This window comes from Stegostoma tigrinum, chromosome 13, assembly GCF_030684315.1.
Source record: "Stegostoma tigrinum isolate sSteTig4 chromosome 13, sSteTig4.hap1, whole genome shotgun sequence".
Taxonomy (NCBI): Eukaryota; Metazoa; Chordata; class Chondrichthyes; order Orectolobiformes; family Stegostomatidae; genus Stegostoma; species Stegostoma tigrinum.
In genome coordinates, this window is record NC_081366.1 from 11,487,864 (window position 1) to 11,507,172 (window position 19,309).

General features: G+C 42.1%; 1 protein-coding gene across 4 annotated transcripts in view; it reads left to right on the forward strand.

The window, feature by feature from the left end:
* The window catches only part of sqstm1 (sequestosome 1), a 55,779-nt gene that overhangs the window by 34,152 nt on the left and 2,318 nt on the right, over positions 1-19,309 (forward strand). The window contains exons 2-9 of one of the 4 annotated variants that reach the window (XM_059650562.1): positions 2,816-2,918; positions 7,404-7,644; positions 10,092-10,187; positions 11,446-11,660; positions 15,285-15,432; positions 16,018-16,107; positions 17,307-17,560; positions 18,997-19,210. In XM_059650562.1, the coding sequence (XP_059506545.1) occupies positions 7,476-7,644; positions 10,092-10,187; positions 11,446-11,660; positions 15,285-15,432; positions 16,018-16,107; positions 17,307-17,560; positions 18,997-19,210 (1,186 nt within the window). In that variant the 5' untranslated portion in view covers positions 2,816-2,918; positions 7,404-7,475. Of the gene's footprint in view, positions 1-2,815; positions 2,919-7,164; positions 7,645-10,091; positions 10,188-11,445; positions 11,661-15,284; positions 15,433-16,017; positions 16,108-17,306; positions 17,561-18,996; positions 19,211-19,309 lie in introns of those variants that run through there. The other 3 variants (XM_059650563.1, XM_048543529.2, XM_048543528.2) reach the window with 3 other exon arrangements.

Below are 19,309 nucleotides of genomic sequence, written 5' to 3' on the forward strand. Positions count from 1 at the left end.
AGGTAGGGAGGGGATAGGTCAGTCCAGGGAAGACGGACAGGTCAAGGAGGTGGGATGAGGTTAGTAGGTAGGAGATGGAGGTGTGGCTTGGGGTGGGAGGAAGGGATGGGTGAGAGGAAGAACAGGTTAGGGAGGCAGAGACAGGTTGGACTGGTTTTGGGATGCAGTGGGTGGAGGGGAAGAGCTGGGCTGGTTGTGTGGTGCAGTGGAGGGAGGGGACGAACTGGGCTGGTTTTGGGATGTGGTGGGGGAAGGGGAGATTTTGAAGCTGGTGAAGTCCACATTGATACCATTGGGCTGCAGAACACCTCCGCTCGGTTAGCAATAAACAACTGCAACTCCCAGTCGCAAACCATTTCCACTCCCCCTCCCATTCTTTAGATGACATGTCCATCATGGGCCTCCTGCAGTGCCACAATGATGCCACCCGAAGGTTGCAGGAACAGCAACTCTTATTCCGCTTGGGAACCCTGCAGCCCAATGGTATCAATGTGGACTTCACCAGCTTCAAAATCTCCCCTTCCCCCAACACATCCCAAAACCAGCCCAGTTCGTCCCCTCCCCCCACTGCACCACACAACCAGCCCAGCTCTTCCCCTCCACCCACTGCATCCCAAAACCAGTCCAACCTGTCTCTGCCTCCCTAACCTGTTCTTCCTCTCACCCATCCCTTCCTCCCACCCCAAGCCACACCTCCATCTTCTACCTACTAACCTCATCCCACCTCCTTGACCTGTCCGTCTTCCCTGGACTGACCTATCCCCTCCCTACCTCCCCACCTATACTCTCCTCTCCACCTATCTTCTTTTCTCGCCATCTTCGGTCTGCCTCCCCCTCTCTCCCTATTTATTCCGGAACCCTCACCCCATCCCCCTCTCTGATGAAGGGTCTAGGCCCGAAACGTCAGCTTTTGTGCTCCTGAGATGCTGCTGGGCCTGCTGTGTTCATCCAGCCTCACATTTTATTATCTTGGATTCTCCAGCATCTGCAGTTCCCATTATTACTCACACTTCAGAAGTACTTTGTTATCCCTTAAATGCTTCAGGACCTGCAGTTCTGAGGTGGTGAAAAGCTCAAGTTCTTGCTCAGGTAGAGTGTGTTGTGTTAAGTTACAAGTTGTGATTTATGCCTTAATTGTAGAATAGAAAAAAAGTACCAGTGTAACTTCAAGAAAGCTTTGTACTTGATTGCAAACATGAAAATTGTTACAGAAGAACTGATAAAAGAGTTTTTAAAAATCTTGCAGTGAAAATACCCAACACAGAGAAGTTTTCTAAATCATGCAATAGAACCAACAAACACGTAAGCTGTGTTTATTTTGTGTAGTGATGAAATTGAGTGTAAATCAATAATTGGCAGCAACTGGATCATGTAGTCAGATGATTAAACCAGAACTGCTGAGAGTTTATGCTCTGTTAAGAAACATGAGTTCTTGGAACTCTCTTGTGTGTTGAGTGTTTGTGTTGCATGAATAAAACACCAATTTACCAGTTAAAAGTCTTTAATCTCCAGGGGTCAGCTGACTGTCACCAGATTTCATTTTCTTTGTGTGTTTGTTAACTTGCAAACATGTTATTTCTCCGGCTGCACTGAAAGCACTGGCTTCCACTCGGTGTCAGACATTTTTGCAGATGCGAGGACCAAAGGATTGCCACAACATATCAGTATTTGCAGCTGATTTTCCACACATTTCAGCTTAAAAATCACTGTTCTTTGGCAAGCAATTATAAATGAATATGGCATTTTAGAAATATGTAAAGACTAAGCACCCCACAATTGCAAAACCTCCAGCTACAGAGCAGAGATTTAGATCATAACAAAGGATCAAGATTACACTATTTTGTCACGAGTCTGTCTTAAACTCAGTTCCTTTATCTTCCCACGTGCTAACCAAGATTGGTTGCACAATTTCCATCCTAGTTGACCCAGACCGTGTTCCTATCCCATATCCTTACCACAACCAGGACCACCTATCCCATTTCCATAATATTGCCACCTCTCCACTCCTCCGCCTCAGTTTATCAGCTGCTGATTCCCTCATCCATGCCTCATAACTCCAGACTTCACTGTTCTGATTCCCCAGGTTGATAATCCATTGCTTACTGCAACATCATGCCAAAAATTCTGATGGCCATGTCGTAATTCACACTAAGCCTCATTCACCCATCATCCCAATACTCACATCGGTCACCTTTCCATGAATACCTCAGTTCTAAATTGCTCATCTTCTTGTCCAATTCCCTCAGTCTCACCACTCTCTATTTCTGCTAAATCTCCTTCAGCCTAGCAATCCTTTGCGGAATTCTGGCCTCTTGCGTATCTGCAGATTCCTTCTTTCCATCAATGGCAGACTTGTCTCTGCAGCTGAGGCCATAAGTTTGAACATTTCCCAGCTAAATCTCTTTGCTTTTCCAATTCCCCTCTTTCTTTAATATCTTTCTTGAAACTTTTTTTTGTCGCCTGTCCTAATGTTTTCCAGTTTGGCTTGGAGTAGATGTTTGTACCCAGTGCACCTTTGAAGTGCCTTGGGACATTTTATTGTATTAAAGGCACAATTCAAAGGCTTCCTATTATTTTCGCTCTTGTGATTCTTCTTACTCCTTTTCTTCTCTTCTTTTTCTAAACTTCTGTTCCCCCTTTTTCCTAAGACTTACCTCTTTGACCAAGCTTTTGGTCATCTGCTCCAATATCTCCTTATGTGGCTATATCATATTTTGTTTTGCATTGCCTCTGTGGAGTGCTTTGGGATATTTTATTTTGTTAAAGGCACTGTGTAAATACAAGTTGTTGTTTTTCTCTCCTTCCCACTATTCAGTAAGATCATGATTGAGGAATAAAAGCATGGACTATTTTCTAAATTGGGAGAAAAGTCTGAAGTGCACAAAGACTTGGGAGTTCTAGTCCAGGATTCTCTCAAGGTAAGCTTGCAGGTTCTATCATTTATCAGGAAGGGAAACGCAGTGTTGGCATTTATTTTGAGAGGACTTGAATAAAAAAGCAGGGATGTACTACTGAGGCTTTATAAGGCTCTGGTCAGGCCACATTGAGAGTATTGTGTGCAGTTTTGGGCCCCATGTCTCAGGAAGGATGTACTAGCCCTGAGCAGGTTCAGAGGAGGTTCATGAGAATGGTCTCAGGAATGGAAAGCTTAACATCTGACAAATGTTTGAGGACTCTGGGACTATACTCACCAGAGTTTGGATGGATGAGGGGGTGGGGGGGATCTAATTGAAACTTACAGAATACTGAATGGCCTGGACAGAGTGGATGTTGGGAAGATGCTTCCATTGGTAGGAGAGACTAGGACCTGAGGGCACAACCTTAGAGTACAAGAAAGACCTTTTAGAATGGAGATAAAGAAAAACTTCTTCAGCCAAAAAGTGTTGAATCTATGGAATTCACTGTTACAGAAGGCCTAGGAGCCCAGGTCATTGAGTACATTTAAGACTGAGATAGATAGGTTCTTGATTATCGAGGGTTATGGGGAGAAAGCGGGAGAATGGGGTTGAGGAACTTATCAGCCATGATTAAATGGTGGAGCAGACATGATGGGCCAAATGGCCTATTTCTGCTCCTGTGTCTTATGGTCTTATGATCTTATGATCTCTACTTGATCTGGTGACTGATTTATGATACACCAATACAGCTCACAAGAGTGAAACCAAGCTCTCAGTTATCCATCATTGAATTCTCCACCCTCCTCTCAAGCTGACTACACTATTAAATGTCATTCTAACAATAACCCCTGAGATACTTTACTGCGTTCTGAACTCAACATTGAGCTCAACCATTCAGATAGTAATAGCCACCCCATTTTGTTTTCTTTCTCTTTACAGATTTCCGTTTTAACTCATTTTTCTGTTGTGCTTTGCTGTCCACAGTCCACTACCATCACTTCTGCATTTCTGCCCACTAACTCTGTTTTTCTCTCTCCAAGAATGCTGTCTGATCAGCTGACTGTTTCCATGTTCTCTGTTTTTAATTTCTGATTTCCAGTGTCAAGATGACATAGCTAGATCCATGTAAAGGAATGAGACTGTGCTTCTATAATGCTTTTCGTGATTTCAACAAGTTCTTATGAACTTTGCCGTCAGTGGGTGCAAATGAAGTGTAGTCACTGCTCTAGTCATGTTGGTTGTGGGATAGATGTTGGCCAGAACACCAGGGAAGAAACGCACTGTTCTTTTTTAAAGAGACAGATTGATTTTTAACATCTCATTAAAAATTCACCTTCAACAGTGCAAGACTCCCTTACGAACAACATCAGATCTTTGTGCTCAAAACTCTGGAGTGGATCATGAACCCATCACCTTCTGATTCAGCAGAAAGAATGCTACCCACTGAGCCATATTGGACAAAATCAGGCCTCTATGATACAGTTACTGTACTGAAACCTGGGCCAGACAAGTCTGCAATATTCCACATAATTAGTTGGTCAGCCTAACTGACCATAAGGTCTGGCTGCATCTGTGGAGACAGAAACAGGGTTAATATTTTGACCTGACATGACTTCTTCACTGAGGAAGTCCACAAACTCAAAGTTAAGTTTATTCTCTCTCCACAGATGCAGCCAGACCTGCTGAGATTCTGTAGCATTTTGTCTTAATTTCAGACTTCCACCATCCACAATATTTTATTTTATAACTCATCATAAAATGGGTACAGTACTGCAGTCAATATAATCATGTACTAGCAGCTGAGAAATAGCTATAAAAGGGAAAATTTGAATTTAATAGATTTGGTTATTTGGGGGGTTGCACTAGAAAAACAAACATCCTGAAAAACCCCCGAATTATTTACAGAAGGAGACCAGCTTGGCCTGCAGAGGAGTCAGTTACAGCACCTTCTGCTTGTCTCTTAATTTTCCCACTAGGGATGGAGTAATAATTGTTGCCAGAATATTCTCTGCATCCTGTAAACAAGACAAGTGGTGATAGATCTCCTGTGGCTTTTCATGATGCTGTGGGTGTAAATGCAGAGATCTATGTTTTCTGAAGTTCACTAAAGCAGTAGAAGCGTACAAATGTAGGCATGACAGTGAGTGAACATAAGAAATGGAAGCAGACCAACAACCCATGGAGTCCACTCTGCTATTTGTCAGGACCACATCAACTTTGCTGCTCCACCACCCTCTTATTCTTTGATTCCATGTTATCCACAAAAATCTGTGTATGTACATATTGAACGTACTCATTGTCAGAGAATTCACAGCCAGGGTAAAGAATTCCTAAGGTTCACAACCCTATAAGTGCAGATATTTCTCCTTATCTCAGTCCTAAGTGGACAACTCCTTATCCTGAGACTTTGCTTTAGGATAAGCCTGCAGCCAGAGTTTTATAGCATCTTACTATTTACCAGGTCAAAACCAGTAAAATTGTTATACATTTCAATTATCACCTCAAATTCTTCTAAAATCAAGAATATATATGTATTCTACTCTAACTCCTCATTGTATAACCCACTCATCTCAGGAATCAAACCACTAAACTTTGTTCCATTCTCTTCTAAATAAATATGAGCCCAGGCCTGAACACAATTATTCAAATTACTCTCAATATTCAACAAGCAGTAGACAGCAGAATAGCCAAGTGTGGAATCAAGTAAGCAAAGCTTATTTCCAGAGTGCGTCCTTTGTTTAGAGATACCAAATGTCTGATCAAGGGCCCTGGCATCAAGAAGAGAGTGACATGCTGACATTCACCAATCTGCCCTTTCTACTGAAAGCCCCTCTCCGTGACACTCATCCCACCCGGATCTCTCATCAATCCAGTATCTGGTAAATGCACCTCGAGCAGCAGCTGCCACCTGTAGTGAGTCAATGGAGAAATGTCAACCTCTGGTTGGCAGGCAGTACTAGGATGGTGCAATTAATGTTTCAAGATATACCACATCCCTGGGAAAGCTGAGCACTGACTAGTAAGATGTTTGATGGGTATTTCATTCTGGTGGAGCTTCCACCACCACAGACAATGGGCAGCCAGCAGTTAAGACGCTCTTTCCAACAGTAAATTCTCCCATGGGGTGCAGTGTAAGTTTGGAGAAGGTTGCAGAGATGGAAATAAATACATGGGCAGATCTGGATGTAGATTTCACACTTCAGTCTTCTCAAGTCTTCTTTCTCCAGGGTAGCAATCCTCACTGTTCCAATCTATCTTCATAACTGAAGTTCCTCATCCCTGGAACTATTTCTGTGAGGCTTTCTGCACTCCTTTTCATGCCTTTATATCAGTCTTAAAATGTAACACTGAGAACTGGAAACAGTACTCCAGCTGAGGCCAAACTAGTGTCTTATACAAGTTCAATATAACCTCTTGTACACTATAGCCCTATTAATAAAACCTAGGATACAGAATGCTTTGGCAGGAGCTCACTCAACTTGTCATGTGACCTTTGACATAAACACCCAGTTCTTCTGCTGCTGCCCCTTTAGTATAGTACCCTGTAGTTTATGTTGCCTTTCCATGTACTTCCTACCAAAATGAATCACTTCATACTTTTGTGCATACAACTTCATCTGTCAGCAACCCTCCCACTCCACCAACTTGTCAATGTTCTTCAAAAGCTCTACAGCCTCCGCTTGGCAGTTTACAATGTTTCCAAATTTTGTATAATTGGCAAATTTTGAAAATTGTGACCCGTGCAGCAAATTCTAAGTCAATAAAATATATTAGCAAAAGCAAGGGTCCCAACATTGACCCCAGGGAACTCCAGCCTCCTCCAGCGAAAAGACATCTATTAGCCACCATCTTTCATGTATTTTGTTTCTTTCGCACTCAACTACTTTTTGTGGTTCTAAATCGCCTAAATTCTCATCAGACCCCGGTTAAAGACGTTTCTCTCGAATTCCATTTTCTGTAAAATTGTACTGACTGTCTGAAATTACTAGTCAGCATCTCCCCACAAAGAGAAACATTTTTTCCCACCCAACCACCTAGGCTGTGATTTTTTTTATTTCTGCAAAATAAGGTAATAGTAACCACTTCGAAAGAAGTTGAGAAATAAATATTACTGTGCTCGGAACAGATCTCCATGGTGACGGGATAGCCTAAGGGAAAGGCGAAGTCTGTTGTACTAGATAAAATCTAAATTAAAAAGCCTGTTGTACAGAGGGCGCTGCGCCAAATCCTTGTCGATGGTCGCAATCCCCCCTTCATTAGGAATACAGAAGCGACGTCAGCTCCGTATACAGGAGGAGTTGGTCTCGTAGATGAAGCACGGAAAAGGCCAGGCTTTGTGCTGAGTAACAGCCGCTGCTCGAGGGGCGGGGAGTGTGTATATAAGGCCGGCACGGAACACTTGGGTTACAGTCTGCTTTTGAGTGGTGAGAAGTGGAAACTTGCGAGATTGTGTGTCAATTTCTTGCTGCGACACCGACGACATTGGCATTTTTTTTCCGCCACAAGTGTATCGAGTTACTCGGCACGTCGTAACTGAACGAGGTAGTCAGTCGCACGCCGTCTCAGCGATTCCGAGCCATGGCTTTTAACGTGAAGGCTTACCTGCTGGGGAAAGACGAAGTAAACCGGGAGATCCGCCGCTTCGCCGTCGATCATGGCGTCTCCACTAGCTTCGAGCATTTGTACAAGAAGGTGGCTAGTGTCTTCCAGTCTCTTCGGTCCGAGAACTTTCAGATGTATTACAAAGGTAATCGCACTCGACTCTTGCCCCACTCCTAGGGAGACTTTAAAACTAACTTCTGTGTGGCCAAATTTTCCAGATAGTGTTTTGTTTGCTTTTACGTCCTTTCCAAATTCATGCTCTTGTAACTAAATGATAGTTTAATATTCTGGTCGGTAAAAGGCAACTCTTGCGATTCTGCGGGGTTTTTTTATATAGCTGTTTGCCACCGCTGTACAGTTCCACTATTTGTTTTCAATTGGATAGGATGAAAATTGAGATGGTTGGAAAAACCGGTTTAGGTTTTCTCCGCCTCTGTCAGTTTTAAAACAAAACAAGCCAAATTTGTGTTTCTCTCTTTTTTTTTCAAAGCCCCATCTGTCGATCAGCCGTAAGACCAGGGTAGAATGCGGAAATTCCCTGAACAGACTCTCTTCAACGCCAGCATCACCTTCCTTGATACCTATGTTTTATTGACTTCTATAAGATCGATGCTTGCTGAGCTTTTTTTGGTTTGGCGTAGCGAAAAAAACCTTTTTATTTCAGAACAATCGGGAATATTTCTGACTTTCAATTATTTTTATATTCGTGAATTTTATACTGTCTGGTTAATATTGTACACTTGATCCGTTTTTATAGTGTGATGTGGGCATCGCAAACCAAGGCAGCATTTACTGTTCGTCTCTAATCCATCGTGAGTAGGAGGTAGCGTGTATCGCTGCTTTGAACTACTGCAGTCCTCTGGCAATAATTACCTCCACCGTCCTGTTAGGGAGGGAGTGCCAGGATTTTGACTCGGTCACAGTAAAAGAATAGCAATATAGTTCCAAGTCAGGATACTGAGGCTTGGCAGGGGAGGGAAACTAGCAGCTGGTAGTGTCACACCCTGCCCTGTCCACAACCGCCCAAAGAGGATCCCCCTCGTTCTCACACACCACCCCACCAACCTCTGGATACAATGCATCATCCTCCGACACTTCCACCATTTACAATCCGACCCCACCACCCAAGACATTTTTCCATCCCCACCCTTCTCTGCCTTTTGGAGAGACCACTCTCTCCGTGACTCCCTTGTTCGCTCCACACTGCCCTCCAACCCCACCACACCCGGCACCTTCCCCTGCAACCACAGGAAATGCTACACTTGCCCCCACACCTCCTCCCTCGCCCTTATCCCAGGCCCCAAGATGACTGACTTTCCATATTAAGCAGAGGTTCACCTGCACATCTGCCAATGTGGTATACTGTATCCATTCTACCCGGTGTGGCTGCCTCTACGTTGGGGAAACCAAGCAGAGGCTTGGGGACCACTTTGCAGAACATCTCTGCTCTGTTCGCAATAAACAACTGCACCTCCCAGTCATGAACCATTTTAACTCCCCCTCCCATTCTTTAGATGACATGTCCATCATGGAACTCCTGCAGTGCCACAATGATGCCACCCAAAGGTTGCAGGAACAGCAACTCATATTCCGCTTGGGAACCCTGCAGCCCAATGGTATCAATGTGGACTTCACCAGCTTCAAAATCTCCCCTCTTCCCCCCACCCTGCATCCCAAAACCAGCCCAGCCGGTCTCTGCCTCCCTAACCTGTTCTTCCTCTCACCCATCCCTTCCTCCCACCTCAAGCTGCACCTCCACTTCCTACCTACTAACCTCATTCCACCTCCTTGACCTGTCAGTCTTCCCTGGACTGACCTATCCCCTCACTTCCTCCCCACCTAGACTTTCCTCTCCACCTATCTTCTCCTCTATCCATCTTCAATCCGCCTCTCCCTATTTACTTCAGAACCCTCTCCCCATCCCCCTTTTTCTGATGAAGGGTCTAGGCCCAAAACAGCAGCTTTTGTGATCCTAAAATGCTGCTTGGCCTGATGTGTTCATCCAGCTCCACACTTTTATCTTTTTTTTGAAGAGTTAGTGTTTTTTGTGTAAGCTTTTTCCAAGTAAAGGAATGATGGGTGACTAGTGAGAGTTAGGTGCTGGCGTCTCACTCTGGAATCAACCTCCAAACATGATTTCTAAGGATTCACAACCCTCAATGACTGACTGCATTTCTCCTGAATGCAGTCCTAATCCTGAGACCATAACCCTCGGTTCCCAGCCAAGGGAAAAAAAAAGACCTGTCTGCCTCTACTGTTATCGAGCTGTCTCTTTTTTTTTGTTTCAATGAAATTCCCTCTTGTTCACCACCAAAGTACAGATGCTTCTACATGGTCTGTTCTCATGGGACAAATGTCTTATGCCAGGAATTGACCTAGGAAGCCTTCGTTTGGTGGACAAAACTGTATACTGTGTTCCAGATATAGTCTCTCTCAAAGCCATGATTGTCCTGAGTTTTCTCTGCTTCTGCTGCCTAGCCATAAAGGTTAACATTATGCCTTCCTGATTTGTTGTTTGTTTTAAACACCTGTTACTTTAACTTTAAAGTCTGAGTTGAACCTTCAAGCTGAATATATGGTTCTTTTCTTCAGATGAGGAAGGAGACATGATTGCATTCTCCAGTGATGATGAGCTGATGATGGCTTTGTCCTTCCTTAAGGAAGGGACCTTCCGCATCTACATCAAAGGTAAGACCACTGGTTGCTGTTTATAAAATTGGTCCACTAGCTGCATACCATGTTGCCATTGGGTGTAAATATGTGTAGAAGAAAGACTTTGTGCCAAAGTCTAGTGTTTATAATAAACTGTTTAATCCATGGGCAGCACTTGGAATTGGCAGAGGGCTGTACATCTCCTCCTAAAATTGAATTTGCTGAATGTTTTCATGACCTGTAACATATTGTAGCACTACTCTCAATGAATCTAGTAACAAATTATTGTTAATTGAATACAGCTGTTCTTCAAAGTAATTCGTAAAGCAGCTTGTGATGTTGCGAAAGGTGTCATGTAAACATACTACCTTCCAGTCAGTCACTTAAATATTTGTTAAAGATTTCTCTACTCCTAAAAGTTGCAAAATTCAATTGAGTGGGATATCATCATATTTCTCTTCGTTGTCTAAATTAGTTTAGACAATGAACAATATATAATCCAATTTTCAAGCCTCCCTTCCCTTCCAAAAGAGATACTTGTCAGTTCTGAGTAATCATGAATCCAAAGCAGTGCTCCACTTTTTTTTTTGTTTGGGCCATTACCCTTTTATTCAGATTTGGCAACTTTTTGAATACTTGTACAGGAAGTTGCTTTCTCAATTATCTAATGGCCAGCCTTAAATTATTATTATAAATTATGGGTGACTTATTTCTATAATTATTTTGTTTCCTGTTCATGACCAGGCTTGTTTTGGAGCTTGAGCACTTAAAGTTGGGGGATTGAAATTGGCAACAAACATTTTAAAGTTAACCACATTAGTGTAACAATGGATTTGCTTATTGGCCCAAATCTGATTGGGAGGCCTGGTTTCCTTCCCTTGAAGATGTCACTGCCAGTTGGTCTTTTAAGACAATCTTAATGCCAAAATGGTTGCCTTTTCACTTAGACCAGTATTCAGATTTCAGATGTCCTGAAACTGAATTCTAATGATTTTATTAATTCAGGCTGGCCCAGCACGGTTATTATAACTCTTACCCATGGTGACGTATTGGGGATTTTAGATTCTGTGAGTTTAAAGAGATTTAATTGTTCCTTTTGTTGTCTGCTAGCAACCCTGATTAAAAATCAATAGAGGTGCAGTCTGGCTGTTTCTAACAAAACCTTAATTCTAAACTAAATTGTAAACATTAAATCATGGAGCTATGTGACTGTGTTCCTATTGTAATATTTTCTAGCCTGTCCATGCAATGACAAACGTTTTCTCCCCCTCTCCCCCATTTTTTACAACCCTAGACAAGAAGGAATGCAAACATGGCCAGGAGAAGGGAACTGGGGCAGTTCACCCAAACATTGTTTGTGATGCCTGTAATGGGCCTGTGATTGGTCCTCGTTACAAGTGCACTGTTTGCCCTGACTATGACCTATGCGGTGGCTGCAAAGGGAAAGGATTCCACAACGAGCACGAGATGCTGCTCCTGCAGACTCCTCAATTCTTCCATCCACTTGAGGTGAGACTGTGTCTACTTAGTAAATAAATATGGTTCTTTCCAAAAACCACAACATCAATTACCATCTCTTGGACATACCAGTCCTCAAACTGCAGCAAATTCTGAGTGATTTTGTTTGATGTCCACAAATCTGCTTACATTCTTGAAAGCAAATTATCACCATGCACACCACGTTTTTGACTTCCGAGACCATCTAATCACTTTTTAACTGAACCAGATACACTTCCAGATGTTCTAAAGTTGACAGTAATTTCACTGGTTAAATTTGTGCTTAATTTCTCTTTTGTGATTTTTAAAAAATAAAAACTGTTTAGGACTCTGAAGTATGGTGGCTGTTGTGGGCAGGATACCTTTTTTAGAAGGATGTCCAAACCTTTGAAGCAGGTGCAAAGTGGGGGGGGGAAAACAACTCCTGAAAGGTGCCAGCAATGAGAAACTTCAGTTTGAGGACTGCTGGGGGAAGAATTGGGATTGTTTTCCTTGGAACGGAAGGTTAGGAAGAAATTTGAATGTGGTGCTCAAAAATTAAAGGGTTTATTAAAGTAAAAAGGGACAAACTTTGCTGTTGCAGAGTCAATAACCGGAGAGACAGCCTTTTTAAGGTGGTGATGAAAAATACTTTTTTAAAATAAAACAATAGAGCAAGTTGTTGTGAACTGAAATGCACTAAGAAAGTAGGGGAAGCAACAATAACATTGTATATAAAGGGAATTGGATTGGTAGTTTTGCCAGGAGGAGAAACTTAGATGGAGGAAAAGGCCAAGAACTTAGGACTAATTAAATGGCTCACTCAAAGTCTTGCTACAGGCTCGAGGCCAATAACATTTGCCTCTGTACTGTAATATTACATGGTGGTAGGTATTGGTAATGTTTAGGCTAAAGAATGAGTAAACTTACTCAAATTATCGTTCTTTTGGGAGATCCTTGTTCATATTACTTGTATGGACTCTGGTGGGAGAGGATTGGTTAGCAGTGGTAATGTTCTTCGGAGACTACGTGGCTGCTTGCTTATTAAGCAACCACCAGTGTTGGAGCAGAAATGACTTGTGAAGCAAGTCAGCATTGCCACTATCAGTGTACCTGGAAAATATTTCTTATTGGGTAATTTCAAGCTGCCTTGTTGGTGAGCATTAAAATTTTGGATCATCTTCAACCCAGCTTTGCTTTTCTGGATAAGTAGTACAGCCTGGGAAGAAAAGGAGAATCATAAAATCTTGCAGGACAACATCTGTGTTGGCTTGCAGAAGTACTCTTGTTTGTCCCATTCCCTTTTTTCCCCTCCCCATAGCTTTGTAGACTTCCTTGTTTTAAGTGTATATATATATCCAATTGCTTGATTTAACAGTTGAATCCACTCTGTCTGTTTGGGTACTACATTCCAGATCATTCTAACTCTGTTGTATTAAAAATTAAATTTGTCTTCTTCTCCCATAAAGACAACATAAGAAGTAAAAGGAGTGGGCAATTTAGCTCCTCAAGCCTGCTTCACTTGATCATGGTTGTTCTCATCTTGGGTTCAACCCTGCTTTTCTGCCTGCTTCCTATCGTCTTCCAACTCACTACTATTTTAAGATCAGTCTATCTCCTTTTAAATTTTTTGGTGCCCTAACATCTGCCGTATCCAGAAAAGCGAAGCTGAGTTGAGGATGATCCAAACCTTTAATGCCGTATTCTGAAGTATTGAATTTCACAGATTCGTGCCCCTTTTGACAGTGAGAATTTCTCCTCATCCCTGTTTGAAATCTGATACCGTTTTATCTTTAAACTATGACCTGAAACACCCTATGTCTACATTGTCAATGCTCCCTTGTTCATCTAAACACTGGCGTATGGGCCTAAACTGATGAATGTCTCTTCATCAGAGAATGCAAACAGCATTCCTCTTCCGGTAAGGAGAACAAAAAAAATGCATGCAGAACTCAGGTGTGGTCATAGAATCATAAACGTGTACAGAACAGAAACAGACCCTTTGGTCTAACTTGTCTATGCCAATCAGATATCATAAATAAATCTGTGGGCCCAATGGGCCCATTTCCCTCTTAAACCCTTCCTATTCCTATATCCATCCAGATGCCTTTTTAAATGTTCTAATTGCAATGGCCTCCTCCACTTCAGCTGTTCCATGCACACACCACCTTTTTGAGTGGAAAAAGTTGCCTCCTGGGTCCTTTCTATATTAAATCTTTCCTCTCTCTCTCTCTCTCTCTCTCTCTAAACCTATGCTTTTTGGTTTTGGATTTGCCCACCTGAGGGAAAAGACTTTGCCTATTTACCCTGTCCATTTCCCCTTGTGATTTTATGAATCTCTACAAGGTCACTTCTTGGCCTTTGACGTTGCAGGGAAAATAGTCCCAGTCTATTCAGCTTCTCTCCCTATAGATCAAAACCTCCAGCCCTGGCAACATCCTTGTAAATCTTCTGAACACTTTCAAGTTTCACAACATCCTTCCTATTGCAAGGACACTAGAATTGCATGCAGTATTCCAAAAGTGGCCTAACTAATGTCCTGTACAACCACAACATGACCTCCAACTGCTATACTCGATTCACTTGCTAATAAAGGCAAGCATACAAAGTGCCTGCATCACGATCTCATCTACCGGTGACTCCACTTTCAAGCAACTATGAGCCTACGCTTCAAGGTGTCTTTGTTCAATAACACTCCCCAGGAACTTTACCATTTAAGTGTGTAAGTCCTGCCTTGAACTGCCTTTCCAAAATGCAGTGCCTCACGTTTACCTAAATTAAACTCCATCTGCCACTCTTTGGTCCATTTGATCAAGATCCCACTGTAGTTGGAGGTAACCTTCTTCACTGTCCACTTCAACTACAATTTTGGTGTCATCTGCAAACTTATTAATCGTATCTCCTATGTTCTCATCCAAATCACTTGCATATAGGATGAAAAGCGATGGATCCTTGTGGTCACAGACCTGCAGTCTTGAAAAGCAACCCTCCACCATCACCCCCCAGTCTCTACCTTCGAATAGTTCTGTAGCCAAATGGCTAGTTCTCCCTGTATTCGGTGTGATCTAACCTTGCTAACCAATGTACCATGAAGAATTTTGAATGCCTTACTGAAGTCCATGTAGGTCACCTCCACTGTTCTGCCCTCTTCAGTCCTCTTATTACTACTTCAAAAAAAACTGAATCAAGTTAGAGATATGGTTTCCCCAGGCATGAAACCGTGTTGACTATCCCTAATAAGTCCTTGCCTTTGTAAGTGTATGTGATCCTGATCCTCAGGATTCCTTCCAAAAACCTGCCACCAGCAATGCCAGGCTTGCCAGTCTATAGCTCCCTAGTTTTTCCTTACCACCTTTCTTAAATCAAATATTGTGATCTAATCTTCCTAGGCCTTTCAGGGTAACTGCTGGTAACCAGACACTGATTTTTCAAATAATTAGCAAAAAAGTCAGACCATTCATGTAATGTTCTGAGGAAACATTTTCTTCTTCTTGTCACTTAACTGCAGATTCATATGCTACTGTTTCCTGTTGTGTTTAATTATGAATTGAGTCACAAAGGCTGGTTATATGTTAATCCTCTTCCATCAGATAATACAGTTGCTGATTTTTTTTTAAAGAATAATCGCACTCACTTGATTCCTTATGTTCCAAGCAGCGGTTTCCCCGAGGGATGTGGCACCACAAGAAGAGAAATGGAGGTCTGTGCCACTGGGCTATGGCGCAGCAAGAATCCTTCGCTCAGGCTGCAGCTTGCTCTGGTAGACGGCAGCCAGCTGCTGCAAAGGCTCCTCCAGCTGAGCAAGGTAGGTGGTTGTTGTTTGTTGTTTTTAAACAAGGTGCAGACTTCCAGGTAATCAGTCTCCTTCGTACCTGAGGAACTGTGCCCAACTATAGAAAAGGTACAGTGCAGAAGCACTTTTTTTAAAAAAAAAACCGCTACAGGTACTGCAGCTGGCTTTACCAGGGATGAAGTGCACAAATTATATGGAAAGACTGAGATTACATTTTGGATCAGACCAAGGAGACATTTGACCAGAGGTGTTCAAAGTTCTACGGTTTTGACTTGAGAAACTGAGAAGGTCGGTAACCAGACGGCACAGTTTCAGGATAATTGGCAAAAGAACCAGATGGAAGATGAGGAACATTTTTTTTTGGTTAATTTAAAGTGGCCTTTTGAAGCTGATTTCTCAGTCCAAATTAGATTCTTTCTGCAAGTAGAGTATTGACTTATTCGAAGATTTTTCACATCACCACTCAGTGTGGGTCAGGGATGGAAAAATGTTTTTATTTCCCTGTGATCATCTGCTTAGTTTCTGTTCAGCAATTCTGAAAAGATTTTATGGCATGGTGATGAATGTCTGCTATAGCTGAGTTTTTTTTTGCAACAGCAGCAGGTTCTGGGAGTCAGAAACAAGATCAGAATGTGGCCTATCTGAAGAATGTGGGACGAAATGTGGCTGCAATGCTCAGTCCATTGGGTAAGTTTAGAAATTTCTGGTTCTATCTCGTCTCTTGGTTTTAGAACCTCTTTTGTGGTTTGTGTGAATGGACCCTCTGAACACTAGCTGTGCTCTGAACACTTAGTTAGCCTGATGAGGGAGCAGTTTGTCTTTAAATGGTGACAAACATCTTGCAACATGGGGGTCATAGCTGTAACACGAGCTTGCGAGCTCATTCTTGTAAACAGACTTGTAACTTGGATAGCACTCTCTCTGCAGTTATTGATCTATAACTATTTCCTCTGGCGAAAAAATAAAACACCTTGGAACAGGAGCAGGAAAATCCTCAGGAGCATTTCACCTGATGTGGAGCTCTTGGGTATTGTCAGTAGATACAACATGCCTGAGCATGTTTTTATTTAAAACCTGTTTTCATCAATTACTGTTAGCATCAAAACAGTCTACTTCGTTTCTGTAAAAAAAACAAGTTGCCATCTACATTTAATCCTACCAGTGCATTCTATTTTATATATCTCCTCTTGTGGGAATGGGATAACCGTAACTGCAGTATGCTATTCGTATCAACCCTCTGGCGGGTTCACCATTCTCTTGGTAAAGAGGTTCTCTTGGATTTATTGGTAACAAAGTATCATTCAGCATGTTTTGATTCAAGCTCTGGATGGGATAGACTTCTGCCTTCTCACCCTGTCCCAAGAGGGAAAGGCAATGGCAATCTGCCACTGGTAATACCAAGATGAAAATTCAGGACCACAACCCAAGGACCTCCCCCTTTTTTTTGTGCAGAGTTCACATATCTTTCTACAAGGAGGTCAGCCAGGTGGGACCTCCCATAGAATGAGTTCCCTGACTGGACCAAATTAACAGCATTTCTCTTTCTTTCTTCACTTCCCCCACCCCCCCGCACCCTCCAATCTCTGAGGAAGCTGGGTGGGTGACTAGATACCAGCCTTGATTTATTTCCTTTTTTATTCATGGCACATACTTCTGGTCTTCTTCACAAAAGGAAACGTTTTGTCTACATCTATCCCATCAAACCCATTCATCCTAAAGATTACGATCACCCCTCTGCTTTCTGTACCCCTAATCTAATATTTTCTTATGGAGGCAACATCTCTATTCTGTTTCAGTAAATCACTTTTATACTGTCTCTGGTGCTTGCAAGATTGACGTATTTATTTTAAAAACGTGCAACTCAGAAACTGATCTTTGTATTGCAGGTATTGATGTTGACATTGATGTGGAGCACAGGGGCCAGCGTTTTAAAGCTACTAGGTGCCCCATGGAAAGTCAGCCCAGCTCCACAAGTGACGATGCACATTCTGGTGCATCATCTATTGACAAGACCAAGACCAGAACAACTCCTAGCTCCAATCAGGAGCAGACTGAGACTGCAGCCATGGACGTGGATCAGACTGCCACAAATCAGGGTTCCTTCGAGACCTTCGCCCCAAACAGTGCATCCCAAAACAAGGTAAAGGAAGTGACTTCACTTGGTATTTAAAATAAACCCACAGATTTTTAAACTTCCATATCTTCAGGTTGAGGATATCTTTAATATTTATTCTTGAAATATGGTGTTGCTGGCAAGGTTGGGAGTCATATCTCTGGAGAATGGCAAAGATGTGGTAGTAGGTAACCACTCTTGTAGGAGGATAAGAGTTGGGTGAGAAACAATGACTAGTACTATAACCTGCATTTCCTGTTCCATAGTGCAGAAATTCACAGCCAAAAATGTCCATCTATTAGAAAACAAACATAGACCCTGCAGAGTTTTACAGTGTGGCTTTTGAACAGTGGTAGCTGTTTCACATGGCTCATCACTGTAATAATATAATAGATGCCCATTGTTCCACAATCCACTTTCTTAAAAGGCTCAAACACACTGTAACATACTCCCATCCCTGATTATAGATGTTCCCCTTCATTTCTTTTCACTCCAGAGGCCAGCAGAAAAAATGGAACTTGTGTAATGTTATCCAGATATGCAATGTCCTTCCTGACAAGATCACTCAAGATCTGCCTAAACCTCTTTGCTGCTGTTGTGGTTGTAACAGCAAAAGACAGCCCTAAACTCCTTAATTCCAACATTATACAATGTTCTAACAGTAGTCCGAGAGAAATCTGCCATCCTTATTACATTTGACCAACTTGTGACTCCAGACCCACAGTAATGTGATTGCCTTTTAACTCCCCATGGGCACTTAGAAATGGGTAATAAATGCTGCCCTAGCAAGTGAGGCCCATGTCCCATGAACAAATAAGAAAAATTGGCTCTGGTTCTTGAGGTCTGAAGGTGCCATACATATACTCAATTTAAAAGGAAAATTGAGCATATCTTGAATGATGAAATTAGGCAAACTGAAAACCCATGTTGGGCCAATAGTTAGTTCACAACAGATCATCACATTCTTAAAAAATTGACCATCGTCTCATTGCTGCTTTTATGCAGTCTTTACAAGAAAAGCTGTCTTTTTTTTTGAAAAAAGAAACTTTGGATGTGAAGGGCTTTAGTCCCAATGTCATGAAAGTTGCAGCATAAATGCTATTTTATTTCTCTCATTTTACCTCTCTCTGATCTAGATTGGCAGTTCTATTTTCAAGAACACTGATAACCAAAAGGAGCATTTGGGCCACTTTTTTTTGATAAAGCCAATAAAATCTACACTCTTCCAAGTCCAACCCAGATGCCTTTCTGGGGTTAGGGTGGTATCCTAATGATGCCCAAGTTGACCTAATATGAAAGCATGATAAACTTGATAACTGTTTCAGTCCAGGTGCTAAATTAATGGTTTTTTTTAAAAGTCTTTATTTAAGAGTTAGGAAGTTAATTTTTAAAAGTTTGTAAATTTAATAACATCTGCTTTAAATGTAAAATGTTACTTTAAAAATTCCTGTAATTTCCCACAGACTCCCAGTGTTGACAGTAATATTGAAGAGGAATGGACTCATCTCTCGGACAAAGGGGTCGATCCATCAACTGGTGAACTGCAGTCGATGGAGCAACTTAATTTGCAGGAACATGAGGAAGGGCAACCCTTAATCCACCAACGAGATTCTTGTTCCTATGACCTGGGGCCCACTGGATTGAGAGAAGCAGCTCTGTACCCTCATCTTCCACAGGGTAAGTGGAGGGTTTTAAGAATCAGGCAGTTCTTTGAAGTCAGTAGAAAATACTGCAAATATTTAGTAGCTCTGATTTAGAATGTGAAGAGAAAAACAG